The following is a 13425-nucleotide window of genomic DNA, read 5'->3' as shown; positions in this document are numbered from 1 at the left end:
GAACAAGAACTGAAGGAGAAAGAAAGAAAAGAAGAAAAATATCATAAAATATTTCCATTTTTTCTCACCTTCCACCAAAAACACCCAGTTACCAGCCACATTCTTGCACATTATCGAAACACAAATGAAAAGAAGCATCATAGCACTACACCAGCCATAAGAAGGATATTTTTTCCATTACCCTCCAGAAACTGCATTACATAACCACCTGGGTACCCCTTACACCCAATACCCTTAGTAGACAGAAGGGAAAATAAGATAGCCTTCAATATAACGTACATTTCTCACCTTCCCGTCCTCCTCCACTCCACCACAGGACTCCGCCTTCACCACAGAGGTCTACCACATCACTGGGGAGGGCGAGGATGCAGGGGTGGTGTACTCGGAAATGCAGGGGAGGGAAAATACTGACGGAGACCGAACATTGAGGGCCCTCCTGCGTGCCATGTACCCCCCCAGCAGCGGCTATCGTTCTGAGACAGGTGGCATCATGAAGAATTTGAGAGAAAGTACTACAAATGAGAAGGTATGGAGTGTTTGGTTAGGTTAGGTTTGGTTGGGTTTGGTTGGGTTTGGTTGGGTTTGTTTGGGGTTTAGTTAGGTTAGGTTAGGTTAGGTTAGGTTAGGTTAGGTTTGGTTAGGTTAGGTTAGGTTAGGTTAGGTTAGGTTAGGTTAGGTTTGGTTGGGTTTGGTTGGGTTTGTTTGGGGTTTAGTTATGTTAGATTGTATTTGGGTTTAGCTTAGTTAAGTTTTGTCTTTTTTTTATTAAGTTCTATTCTATCTTTTTCTTTATATCTATTTCTCTTTCTAGAATGATAAAAAAAAATGTAAGTTTTGATACAAACCACCACTTCAGTCATCACCTTGAACCAACTCACTCATACACACACACACACACACACATGCACACACACACACACACTTTGCTTTTAAGACCAAACTGGATAGATATAGAGATGAAATACTATGAGATTATGCCCCCCCTAAACCACAACTAGGTGAATACAACTAGGTAAATATGCACTCACTCCCACCACCTTTGCACAGATTCGGGCATACCACAGGGCATTCTACCGACCAGAGAACCTTCACATCATCGTCACGGGCATGGTGGGGGCTGAGCAGGTGTTCCGAGCCCTTGAGCCGATTGAACAGAAGATTATTGCAAAGGTGAGTGTGTTGGGTGGTACTGAGGTGATGGGAGGCTTGGAAGGAATGATATGTTAGGAAATGGTGTTGTTTAAAGGGGTTTTTGAGTGTAAGGGAAGATTGTAAGGGAAGAAATGGGGTTTTGATGGATAAATTAGGGGTTTTTAGTGTGTTTATGTCAAGTTTAGCCTCATTCATACACTCAGGCACTCACAAATACCCAATACCCTCTTAACAAGTAACAATACGTAAACACACACACACTCACTCACTCACCCACCTTCTCCCCACAATGCAGGGAAAGCGCCCCCCCTTCACCCGGCCCTGGCAGAGCCCCGTGCCACCACTTCAGGCGTCAGTGGATGAGCTGGTGCTGTACCCTAGTGACTCGGAGGACACAGGAGTGGTGCTGGTGGCCTGGCGGGGTCCCTCCTCCGTCACCGAGATCACCGAGTGAGTGCTGGGTTAGGTTAGGTTAGATTAAGTTAGGTTGGGTTGGGTTAGGTATGATTTTTTCAAGTTTTGGAGGTTTACAGCATCCATGACAAGACGGGTGACAACAGTGCACTTATACCGATTACCAATAAGTATTACACAATGATAGTATGGTTGTAATGAATGACAAATGAGATAACAGGCAGTTTGGCACCATGCACTGCCCAGCCAGGGAGGAGGAAGGAGCTAGGCTATTGGTGGATCAGCTGATTATTAGTCAAATCACAGTTTTCCTCCAAGACAGTGACAATGCATACAGTCAGATTGTATTACATAACTCAAAGTAATGTGGAGTGTGTGGACATTGTGTTTCTCGGCCACGGTGACCTGCCTGGCCCGGCCGTTGTGTCTGTCACAGGCCACACTTGAATGTCACACCACGGCCACACAATGCCTCAGAATGCTTGTGTGCACAGAACATTTTCACCTCAGAACAGCCTGTGCTTTCCCCTCTGCCAGTATCCACACAAACTTATGCCACACCCTGTAGAGTAAGGACCAAAAAATCTGTTGCTGTTTGATCTTCCTTTGTATTCCTTTATATATTCCTCCATCTGTTTTCCTTTCTGTTCCTCCTCCTATTTCTCTCTTAATTCCTCCTCCTTTTCCTCCACCGCCTCCCATTTTTCTATTCCCACTCTATCATCTTATTTTCTAGCACCACAGCACACCACACCAGCACACCACAGCAACACACACAGCCACAGTACACTGGCGACTCACTCCCCCACTCCCTCACTCCTCCACAGCCTGTTCAGCATGTCAGTTCTGATGGAGTACCTCACCCACTCCTCCATCTCTCCGCTGCCCAAGATCTTTGTGGAGGTGGATGACCCGTTAGCCAGCAGTGTGAGTATGTTTGTGTGTGTGTATGTGGGGGAGAAAGGGGGGGAGATGGAAGGGGAGGGGGATGGAAGGGAAGGTTGTGATTTGAAGATTTGATTTAGTACATTTTTTTCCCTCTTTTCTGTTTTTTTTGTCTTTTTTTACTTTCTTGTTCTTAGTTTACTTGTCTTTTTGTTGTTTTCTTCCCTTTATTCCTCCTCCTTCTGTCTGGGTTACCACTACATGCTCCAGGAAGCAGAGTTAGTGTGGGTTTGCCTTGTCTTGCCTCACACACTGGGGGAAATCGACTTGCTCTGCCACACGCTTCAGGGAACAGAGTAGTGTAGCAATGATGTTATTAATATGGCGGTGTACATCTTGTCTTGCCACACACTTTGGAGAAGAGAGCAATGTCAGTGGTCTGGCCATGTTACTGCCTGGCTTGGTGTGTCGTAACGGGAAGAATGTCGAAAACCACCAGTGTAATGAATTAAAACTGGTACTATATGCTCTGTACCTGCATGCCTGTGTCCCCCTCATGACCACCACAGCTGTATTGAGGCTCTGTAATGGTTGAGTAAATTTTTGTCACCAAGGGGAACAAGCTTAGAGAGATCTGTAATCCACTGCCTACGTAATCTTCACTATACATTGCCTCCCTTCAGGTCCACCACTGCTACTTTGAGAACTCTATAATGGTTGATGACTAAAATTTTTGTCAGCAAGGGATCAAGCTTAGAGAGATCCATAATCCACCTGTGACAGTCATTCCTCATCATCTTCCTAATCTCCACCACACACTGCCTCCCCTCAGGTCCACCACAGCTGCTTTGAGAACTCAATTTCCACATGCTACTTTGGGTTCTACGGTGTGCCTAAGGACAAGGTGAACAGTGTGAGCCCGCTGCTGATGGACACCCTCACCAAGATTGGGTCTGGGGAGATGACCATTGACATGGACACCATGAAGGACATCCTCACCAACCTCATCCTGCTGCAGGACTCCAGCCTGGAGACTGTGCCCCACGACACCATCGCCAACAGTGCCATCGGAGACGTCCTGTATGGCAACTCCTGCCACCATGTGAGTCTGCCGGCGTCCTGCAGGGCTGAGGGATGTGCCGGGGATCCTTGTGTTGTTTGGGGTGTGACGGCACACAGAGAAAAGTTATGATAGCCTTTAGGTGTCCTTTCTAGGGTTTCAGGAATGATATAGATGGGGATGTACAGAGGAAGATGAAGCAAGTCTTACTAGTGTCCTTCCAACCTTAGCCTGACCTCTCAGCTTAACCTGATCTAACCAGTCACAAAACTTCACAATGCCAACCAAATCTAACAAAATCAGACAGGTCACCTCTCACTAACCTAACCTAACCTAACCTAACCTAACCTAACCTAACCTAACCTAACCTAACCTAACGTAACCTAACCAAACAGTCACCAAACTCAACCAAACCTAACCAGATCAGACAAGTCACCTCTCAACCTAACCTGACGTAACCAAACTCAACCAAACCTAACCAATCAATACGTCACCTCCCAGCCTAACCCAGCCTAACCTGCCCCCACAGCTGGACCTGCGGCTGAACAAGAAGGCTTGGTACGAGACACTGCTGAACCAGAAGTCGTGCCAGTACTGGGCGGACATGCTGTGCAAATACTTCCTTGAGGGTCACTCAGTGGTGGTGCGCGGCGTGCCCTCCATGGCTGAGGCTGCACGGCTTGAAGAGGAGGAGAAGAAGCGTGTGGAGGCCAGAAAGGCGGAGCTGGGCGAGGAGGGGCTCAAGATGTGGAAGGAGAAGGTGGAGAAGGCTAAGGAGACAAATGAGGTGAGCAAACTTCTAGACACCATAAACACGCCAAATTTGAGCAAACACTTTAAAATTCAAACACTTCAGAACCCAAAAAAACACCCCTATAATCCAAACGAAACCAAACACACCTCCCGAACGCAAATAAACCAGACAAACACCACCTAACCTAATTTCTCGCCGCAGATCCCACCTCCTAAAAACATGCTGGAGTTGGTGCCCGTGCCAGGGTTGGATAGCATTCACTTCCACCCACTCACGGCCTACAACAACCACCAAGAGTCCAGTCCGCTGCCTTCCGCCTCCGCCTCCTCCTCCGTCTCGTCTCAGATTGGCCACCGTCTCAATTCCCTTCCCATTAAGTTCCAGCTTGATGATCTCCACTCAAACTTCGTGTTGGTAAGGCTGTCTGTCTCTCTGTCTCACTTTTCACCCTTCAAAACACCCTTATTCCCACATTTCACCCTTTAAAACACCCCTACTTCTACATACCCTTACATTCCACCCCCAGAACCACTTCTCTTACCACCCTCAGTCCCTCCCGCTAACTCCCGGCCCCTCCACCAGATGGCAGCAATCCTGGACACCTCAAAAGTACCCCCAGAGAAGCTTCCCTACCTCACACTGCTGCTGGACTTGATCTTTGAGTCGCCAATCAACAGGGACGGGACTGTGGTGCCTTACGAGGAGGTTGTGAAGGACCTGGCCGCCGACACCCTAAGCCGGGATGCAAGTGTGGGGTTGGTTCTCCGCGGTGGCAGCAAGTTCTCCTGCGGTTCGTTCTGCAATAATGTAGCAGTGGTTCTTAAGGTGGGTAAATATGTGTGTGTGTGTGTGTGTATAGGACTATTAGAATCACAGCAGAGGAGAGTGATTTAAAGGATACAGGGGATGGTGGGTATTCTATCACAAGAACCATGAAAACACCCTTAAAAACCCCAATAACTTCCATTACAGCCTGTTAAACTACTAGAATCATGAAAAACACTCTTGAAAACCCCAATAACTTCCATTACAGCCTGTTAAACTATTAAAATCATGAAAAACATCCTTGAAAAACCCCAATAACTTCCATTACAGCCTGTTAAACTAATAAACCATGAAAAACACCCTTGAAAACTCCAATAACTTCAACTACACCCTGTTAAACTGCTAGAACCATGAAAAACACCCTCAAAAACCCCAATTACAACCTGTCAAACTATCAATTAACACAAAACCACCCTTAAAAGTCCCTTAAATTAGCCATTACAATTACCCCTTCCTTTACATTCACCTTACATCATCCTAAAACACTACGAACATTCTCAAACACCTTTCTTTCAGTAATCATCCTTATATTCCTCTTCCCTTAGGTTGAGATGCCCAAGTACAAGAAAGGGGTGCAGTGGCTGAAGGAGGCCCTGTACAAGAGTCAGTTTGTGGGTCAGCGGGTCAAGGTGAAGGCCAACAAGCTCGTCAACTCCATCGGTGACCTCAAACGATCGGGTCCCAAACTGCTTAACCTCATGTTCAACAATATTATCTTTAAGAACGGTGGGTGGTTGTGTTTGTGTATTTGTGTGTTCAGTTGGTCTACATTTCTTGCTTCTATCACTTCTTTTATTTCCTTTTCTTTTCCTTCTTTTTCTCCTTTTCTTTTTTTTTCTTTTCCTTCTTTTTATGTCTATATTTGTCTAATCTTTCCTTCAGTTTATATATATTCCTTGTAATTATCATATCTTCTTCTCCTTCTTCCTGTTCTTTTCTTCTCTCAATATTCATCCAGTCCTTTGATTTAATGATTCTATTACCTCAAATAAACAACAAAACCAACAAATTAATCTTTACCTTTTTTCACACATAAGTCCATTTTCAAATTCACAAAAACCATATATTTTTTTATTTATTTGCAGACACTAACAAGAACCAGCAGGGCATTCTGAAGCAGGAGAAGTTCTTAAACGCACTGTTGGAGAGATTGGTGACAGAGGAGGAGGAGGTGCTGAAGGAACTGGAGGAGGTGAGGTCTCTCTCTCTCTCTCTCTCTCTCTCTCTCTCTCTCTCTCTCTCTCTCTCTCTCTCTCTCTCTCTCTCTCTCTCTCTCTCTCTCTCTTTAGTCTCCTTAATTATTCTCTCCTGTTTTTTCTGTTTCTTTTATTTTCTCCTTTTTTTTTCTTTTTTTTTTCTCTCTCTTTGTTTTGTTTCTCCTTAATTTTTCGCTCTTGTTTCTTTGTTTCATTTATTTTCTCTCTTCTGTTTCTTTGTTTCATTTATTTTCTCTTCTTCCTTCTAGCTTCTTTCTTTTTGTTGTTATTCTTCTTTTCTTATTCTCTCATCTTCTATCTGTGTATTTAATTTCTTCCTATCTTTCATCATTTTCTTTCATCTCATCATTTTATCCCTTCCCTTTATCATCTACTTTTATTCCCTTTTTTCTCCCTTCTATACCTTTCTCATATAAGGAAAACAAGAAAAAAAACAAAGAAAAAAAATAACAAACAAACAAACAATAACAAACCACATTGACTTAACAAACAAACACATAACGACTGAACTGCCCTCCCTAATTACCCTATGGCCCAAACAACAGGTGCGACAGGCGATTGTGGCCCCGGAGCGAGTCACCATTCACATGGCCACCAACCTGGAGAGGCTGGCCGTGCACATGGACCCGTTGGAACCTTGGGCTGATTTTGTCGAGGACCGGAAGACGAACGTGGGAAAGGAGAAATTGTAAGTGTGTGTGTGTGTGTGTGTGTGTGTGTGTTAGTGGTCAGTGAAGTGTTTGTTTGTCTATCTGTCTGTCTGTGTAGTCTATCTTTGTGTGTGTTTGTAAGTGTGTTAGTGGTCAGTGAAATGTTTATCTATCTATCTGTCTGTCTTTCTGTGTGTGTGTGTGTGTGTGTGTGTGTGTGTGTGTGTATTTTCATCACCTCTTAATAGCTAAACCTAACCTAACCTAACCTAACCTAACCTAACCTATCACAATTAGCCTAAACCTAACAACAACTACATTACCAAACACTTCCACACACTCACTCCTCCACTCTCTTCCTTACAGCCTCAACGTCGTCCCGGACAGCTCCATGCAGTCTTACGAAAACCTGGGCGAGTATACTGGGTTTCTGAGTGGCGTGGGGTCTGTAGAGTCAGCCTACCTGGTGCAGGCCACGAGGAGCATCACGGAGCACAGAGATTGGGACCTACCGGCTCTTCTCACTGCCATCCAGTACCTTACGCAGCTGGAGGTTTGTTATGGGGGGGGTTTGGTTAGGTTGGGATTGGTTTTAATGGGTTTTGAAGTTTTTTTTTTTTTTTTAGGTTTTGCTTGTATGTTTTTTGGTTTGTTTATTTATTTTTGTTGTTGTGTTGTTTTTTTTTTTTTTTATTGTTTTCATTATTATTTTCATCGTTCACAATATTTCGCCTTTTCCCGACATATTTATCTGTTTCTCCTTGCTTTCCTTGTTCATTTTTTTTTATCCAGTTCTTCCCTTCCTTATTTTCATTCTCAGATATTCCCCCTTTAGTCTTTTCTTCCATTATTTATCTTCCCACATCACTTCTTTCCTTTTTTTTTTCAGTTTCCACTCCCTAACAGCTCTCCATTTACCAAATTTTACTGCCTTTATCAAATTTCCTTCTATTTAGTTATTCTTTGTACCTCCATTTATCAATTTTCACTGCCAGACATTACTCTATTAATCTATTTATATTTCTACGTCCCTTTCTCAATTTCCACTTGCAAACATTCCACTTTTTCCTCTGTTTATCAATGGCTTTTCACTCTCCCTTCTCACTCTCCACTCCCCTTCCACCTTACCCTCCATAACTCCGCCCGTGCCACTCATGCACACCTCGTCTCCGCTCCGCAGGGCCCAATGTGGAAGGAAATCAGAGGAAGAGGTTTGGCTTATTCTGCAAACCTTTACTTGAATCCTGCCCAGGGTCTTCTGATTTTGAAGCTATTAAGGGCGGCCCAGCTTACCAGGGCTTACGAGGAGGCCCTGGGTATCATTGTAAGTGTGTACAGTGACCCTAAGTGATGTCAAAGTCCCTGAGAAGATGTGGAAAGGTGTAAGGGATAGATTAACAGGAAGTGGAAGTTATTGGGGTTTTTAAGGGTGTTTTCATGGTTCTAGTGGAAGTTATTGGGGTTTTTAAGGGTGTTTTCATGGCTCTAGTTAAAGTTACTGGGGTTTTTAAGGGTGTTTTCATGGCTTTAGTGAAGTTACTGGGGTTTTTAAGGGTGTTTTCATAGTTCTAGTGGAAGTTACTTTTCAAACTCCCCAAAACTAACACCACACCTTTCCAAACTCCCCAAAACTGACACCATGCCTTTCAAAACCCACAGAAATCCCACATCAATGGCACCACCAGCTGGGAGGACACCCTGCTGGAGTCTGCCCGGAGCTCTCTGATCTTTGAGGTGATAGAGCGGGAGGCTGTGGTGTCCGACGTGGCCCAGCAGTCCCTCCTCTCCTACTTCAGGAAGGTGCCGCAGACTTACACCAAGTGAGCAGAAGCAGGAGGAGAAGGAGGAGTTGTAGTAGTGGTGGTAGTAATTGTAGTAGTAGTAGTAGTAGTAGTAGTGACAATAGTAGTAGTAGTATATAGACAGAATGACAAACATAACCTGTATAAAATCCTGTATTCTTTGATTTGACACACACACACACACACACACACACACTCACCACCTTTCCTTCCTGCCAGAGAGCTGATCGACCGCATCTCCAAGGTGACCCTAGAGGACGTGAAGCGTGTGGCCCTCAAGTACTTCACCCCCCTAGTGCAGCCTGACACCACCAGAACTGTCATAGTGTGTCACCCCTCAAACGTGGAGGAGACCGTGACGGACCTGGAGAAGTGAGTTTGTTTGTTTGTCTCTCTGTTTTTGCATTAATTATTTCTACTCATCATCTTTCCTTCATTATTTGTCAGTTCTTTGTTATTTATCACTGTTTCTTAATTAATCACTGTGAGGCTTCTTTGTTATTGCTACAGCCAGTCTTTAAACCAGGTAGAAATTCGCATAATCTATACTTGTCACCTTTCCTTCATTATTTCCCAATCCTTTGCTATTTATCACGTCTTCCTCTCGTAATTAATCACTATGAGGCAACTTCGTCAATCCTTCAGCCACTTACAGTCTTTAAACAAGGTAGAAATTCATGAAATCTATACTTTTTCGTTGCCTCCTCCCTTGTAGGTGCCGGTAAGTGTTCCATGTGTTACTTGTGGTGTTGTTGTCCTTGTCAGTGAAGGGTTAAGTAGTGTCATTAGGGAAGAGAATATGGTGGAAAAATGGAGTTGATTCTTGAAGTGAGTTAATCTATTTTTTCATTTTTTTTTTGTTTTGTTTTTGTTTTATGTGTTAAGGGAAAAATAGGGAAGAGATTATGTGTAGAAAAGGGACTTGATTAATGAGAAATACATTACAATGGTCTCTCTCTCTCCCATTTTTCTCTTTCTATTCATTAAGGAGTGCAGATGAGAAAGAGAAAACGAGTGAAGGAGAGAGCTAATGTAAACTGACCTAAACTGCCATTCCTTTTTATTCCTCCCCTTGTATTCATTAAAGACCAGATAAGGAAGAGAAAATGGGAAAAGAAGAGAGCTAACCTAACTTAACCTAACCTAAACTACCATTTCTTTTTTATTCCTCCCCTTTTTTTCATTAAGGAGAACAGATAAAGAAGAGGAAATGGGGAAAGAAGAGTTGACGTAACCTAACCTACTATTTCTTTTGATTTTCCTCCTTTTTTTTCATGTAAGGAGAAAAAAAAAGATTGAAAAGATAGTAAATTCCTGAGAAGTAAAACGAACCTGGCCTATCTCTTCTCAGTAGGCCTATTTTTTAATCACCCTGACCCCAAAAAATAACAAATTACATCTTCTTTCAGATTCGGACACAAGCTAAAAGTGGTGGAGTCGCTGGAAAGCAGTAGATTTGCATAATGGATGGGAGTGGAGACGCCCACCATTACCTCTACCATCACCACCATCACCATCACCATCACCACCACCACCACCACCACCACCATATCAGCTGAGCCAAGGGTCATAGGGAGAAAGTGCACAGGTTACAAGTTACAAGTGTTTTCTTTGAGGTTGTGTGGGGGGGAAGAGTTGGCGACCATCATTTGAGTCACTTCCACCTGCTGTGTTTGTGTTGCCGCTCATGGAGGCCGCCCAAGTGTTTGTTGGGATAATTATACAGTGGTTCTTTTTTTTTTCTGTTTTTTTTTTCATTTTGATTTTTTTTATATATTTTTTTCTATCACTAGTTTTTTTTGTGTGATTATTATTATTGTTGTTATTATCAATGCTACGTATTTTTTTGCACTAGTTTTGTTTTATCTAGTATTGCACTTTGCACAGTATTATCACAATTATTATTATTATTATCATTATTATTCACTTTGCATCCACACAAGTCATCTATTTAATTCTATTCAAGTGTTTATTCAGAGTTTTTTAATATTTTGTATCATTTATATGCAGTTGTTTTTATTATTACCATTGTGAATGTTATGTTCTGTCATGACTCTCTCATTGTGACCTGGAAAGTCTCACAGCAAAGTAGCCAAAGTCATTTTTTATCATTATTATTTGTGCTGTGGGTCGTGTTTTTTCGTTACTGTTGTTCGTGTCGCGTGTCAGAATGATTGGCCTGCACGAGATGCACAAGATATGGGATTTCTTTTCTATCATTGGGCAAACCAAACACCAAACACAAAACATGAAAGAAACGCATCATTCAGTCACCGCCATCTGAGCAAAGCATGTCATTTTTAATAGACAAGAAATCCATTATCTAAAAAAAAAAAATCTAAACAAACAAGACATCAGGTTCGGAAATTTGATCTTTTCTTTCAGCATAAAACAAATCATCAAAACAAACAAGAATTCAATTTTTTTTCCCAATTTTATCTTTCATTATCCAAAAAAAAAAGGACAAAACAAACAAATCCTTTTTTCACAAACAAAACAAAAAAACACTCAAACAAACAAACAAACAAATCCATTCTTCATTTTTATCTTTCATTATAAAAAAAAACAAATTTTTTTTCACTGTATCTCTTCTTCCATTATATAAAACACACACACACACCCAAACAAACAAACAAACAAACAAACAGATCCACTCTTCCTTACCTTTCATTATCTAGGAAAAGAAAAAGAAAAAAAAAAAATATCATGCGCTGAACAATGAACCAAAATAACACTAACATTCTCTTCACCTAGACACACAGGAGCCTAACTAAAGATGACAAGAGGGACACACGTCTCTATATAGCAAGCCAGGTGCCGTATTCCGAGACACTCCCGCACTGCACCTCCACTACATTCAAAAGGCTCTAGTTGAAGTGACACGGGATTTTCAAGAGTGTTTTTTTTGTGGTTCTAGTGACAGATTAACTAGATTTCTACATTTTTAACAGAAGAAACGCTCTTGAGAACTCGTCTGATCACTTCTTTGACCTTTGAAAACAGTCGTGGTGAAGTTGCGTGGGTTTTTAAGGGTGTTTTTATGATTGTAGTAACAGATTAACTAGATTTCTACATTTTTAACAGGGGAAATACTCTTGAGAACCAGCTAATCATCTCTTTGGCATTTGAAAACAGCTGTGATGAAGTGACACAGGTTTTTAAGTGTGTTTTTACGTGTGTAGTGATAGATTAACTAGATTTTTACATTTTTAACAGAAGAAACACTCTTGAGAGCCAGCTAATCATCTCTTTGCCCTTTAAAAAGTTGCGGTGAAGTGACGCAGGTTTTCAAGTGTGTTTTTACGAGTGCAGTGACAAATTAACTACTAGATTTCTACGTTTTTAACAGGAGAAACACTCTTGAGAACCCAGCTAATCATCTCTGTGGCCTTTGAAAACAGCCATATTGAGAGCCAAGTGTTTCTGAATGCAGCACAGTTTGCCATTCACCCTAATCACCTCGTTAGGCTCACAGACGATGGCCTAACGACCTAATGTTGGGGAAGAACTCCTCTTAGACCGAAAAAATAAGGGTCAGACTCAGGGTTTTGTTTGGATTCCTATTCTCTGTCTCTCTCTGTCTCTATCTCTCTATCTCTCTCTATCTCTTCCCTGGAGACACTGTTTTTACTGTTATTTTTACTATCTCTCTCTCTTTCTTTCAATGGAGACACCTATTATTATTATTATTACTATTATTATTATTATTATTATTGTCATCTCTCTATCTTCCTTCCCTGGAGACATTATTATTATTGCTATTATTATTATTACTGTATCTATTATTATTATTATTAGTGCTATTATTATTAACATTATTATTAGGATAGAAGCAGCTTGTTGGTGATATAAAACACACACACACACACACACACACACACACACACAGTATTAGTAGTAGCAGTACAAACAGAGACTGGTTTACATAATCATCATAACATTTATTTCATTCTTCTTTCTTTTTGATATAGAATTAAGATGAAATATTTGGGGGATGAAGAGAAAGTTAGAAAAAGAAAGGCATATATTCAAATTTTGGGGGTTTTTAAGAAAAGTATAAATGTCTGGGGTCATTTCAAGTTGTGTAGCTTTTAAAACTGATTTCTGGGGTGTTGTGCATGAATAAGAATGAAAAGTTATGGAAGGGATAAAAATTCGGGCGTCTCAAGGCCCTAAAGTTGCAAAAATATCATGTTTTTGGAAAAGTATTGTATTTTGGACTTTTTCACCTTAGGAAGACTTTTTAAAACGAGTATTTTTCAATGGCTTTATAAATTAATAAAAAAAAAAACGAAGATTCAAACATATATTAGGATTTTCACGAAATTTTTACATTTTACACCATTTTCGAGTTTACCAAAATCTAAAACCACGATTTTTTTTTTTTTCAAGTTTCTGTTGATTTAAGAGTGACAAGACTGGGTACCTGTATGGAGAGATGAAGTACCTGTATGTACCACTCCCTGTATACAGAAACCTTTGCCTGTGTATATTTGAGAGCAGAAGAACCTTACAAAGACTGCCTGTGTATGTAAAGGGTTGAGAAATTTGTATAGAGACAAAGGCGGTGGTGGTGGTGGTGGTACTACGACAACTACTACTACTACTATTACTACTACTACTACTACTACTACTACAATTCCCTGGACACACATACACACGTACA

General features: G+C 41.5%; 1 protein-coding gene across 2 annotated transcripts in view; it reads left to right on the top strand.

Annotated features, from left to right (window-relative positions):
• Positions 1-11190, top strand: part of LOC135093013 (uncharacterized protein C05D11.1-like) — a 34750-nt gene extending 23560 nt beyond the window's left edge. For both annotated transcript variants that reach the window (XM_063991860.1, XM_063991859.1), the window contains exons 6-21: positions 317-526; positions 1048-1170; positions 1448-1602; positions 2394-2493; positions 3284-3553; positions 4041-4298; positions 4467-4679; positions 4848-5090; positions 5636-5816; positions 6176-6282; positions 6853-6995; positions 7324-7510; positions 8138-8281; positions 8617-8777; positions 8979-9131; positions 10169-11190. In XM_063991860.1, coding sequence (XP_063847930.1) covers positions 317-526; positions 1048-1170; positions 1448-1602; positions 2394-2493; positions 3284-3553; positions 4041-4298; positions 4467-4679; positions 4848-5090; positions 5636-5816; positions 6176-6282; positions 6853-6995; positions 7324-7510; positions 8138-8281; positions 8617-8777; positions 8979-9131; positions 10169-10223 — 2703 coding nt within the window. In that variant the 3' untranslated portion in view covers positions 10224-11190. The remainder of the gene's footprint in view (positions 1-316; positions 527-1047; positions 1171-1447; positions 1603-2393; positions 2494-3283; positions 3554-4040; positions 4299-4466; positions 4680-4847; positions 5091-5635; positions 5817-6175; positions 6283-6852; positions 6996-7323; positions 7511-8137; positions 8282-8616; positions 8778-8978; positions 9132-10168) is intronic.
• The last annotated feature ends 2235 nt before the right edge of the window (positions 11191-13425 follow it).

This window comes from Scylla paramamosain, chromosome 41 (assembly GCF_035594125.1).
Source record: "Scylla paramamosain isolate STU-SP2022 chromosome 41, ASM3559412v1, whole genome shotgun sequence".
NCBI classification, from domain to species: domain Eukaryota; kingdom Metazoa; phylum Arthropoda; class Malacostraca; order Decapoda; family Portunidae; genus Scylla; species Scylla paramamosain.
This window is presented reverse-complemented; position numbering and strand designations above follow the sequence as displayed.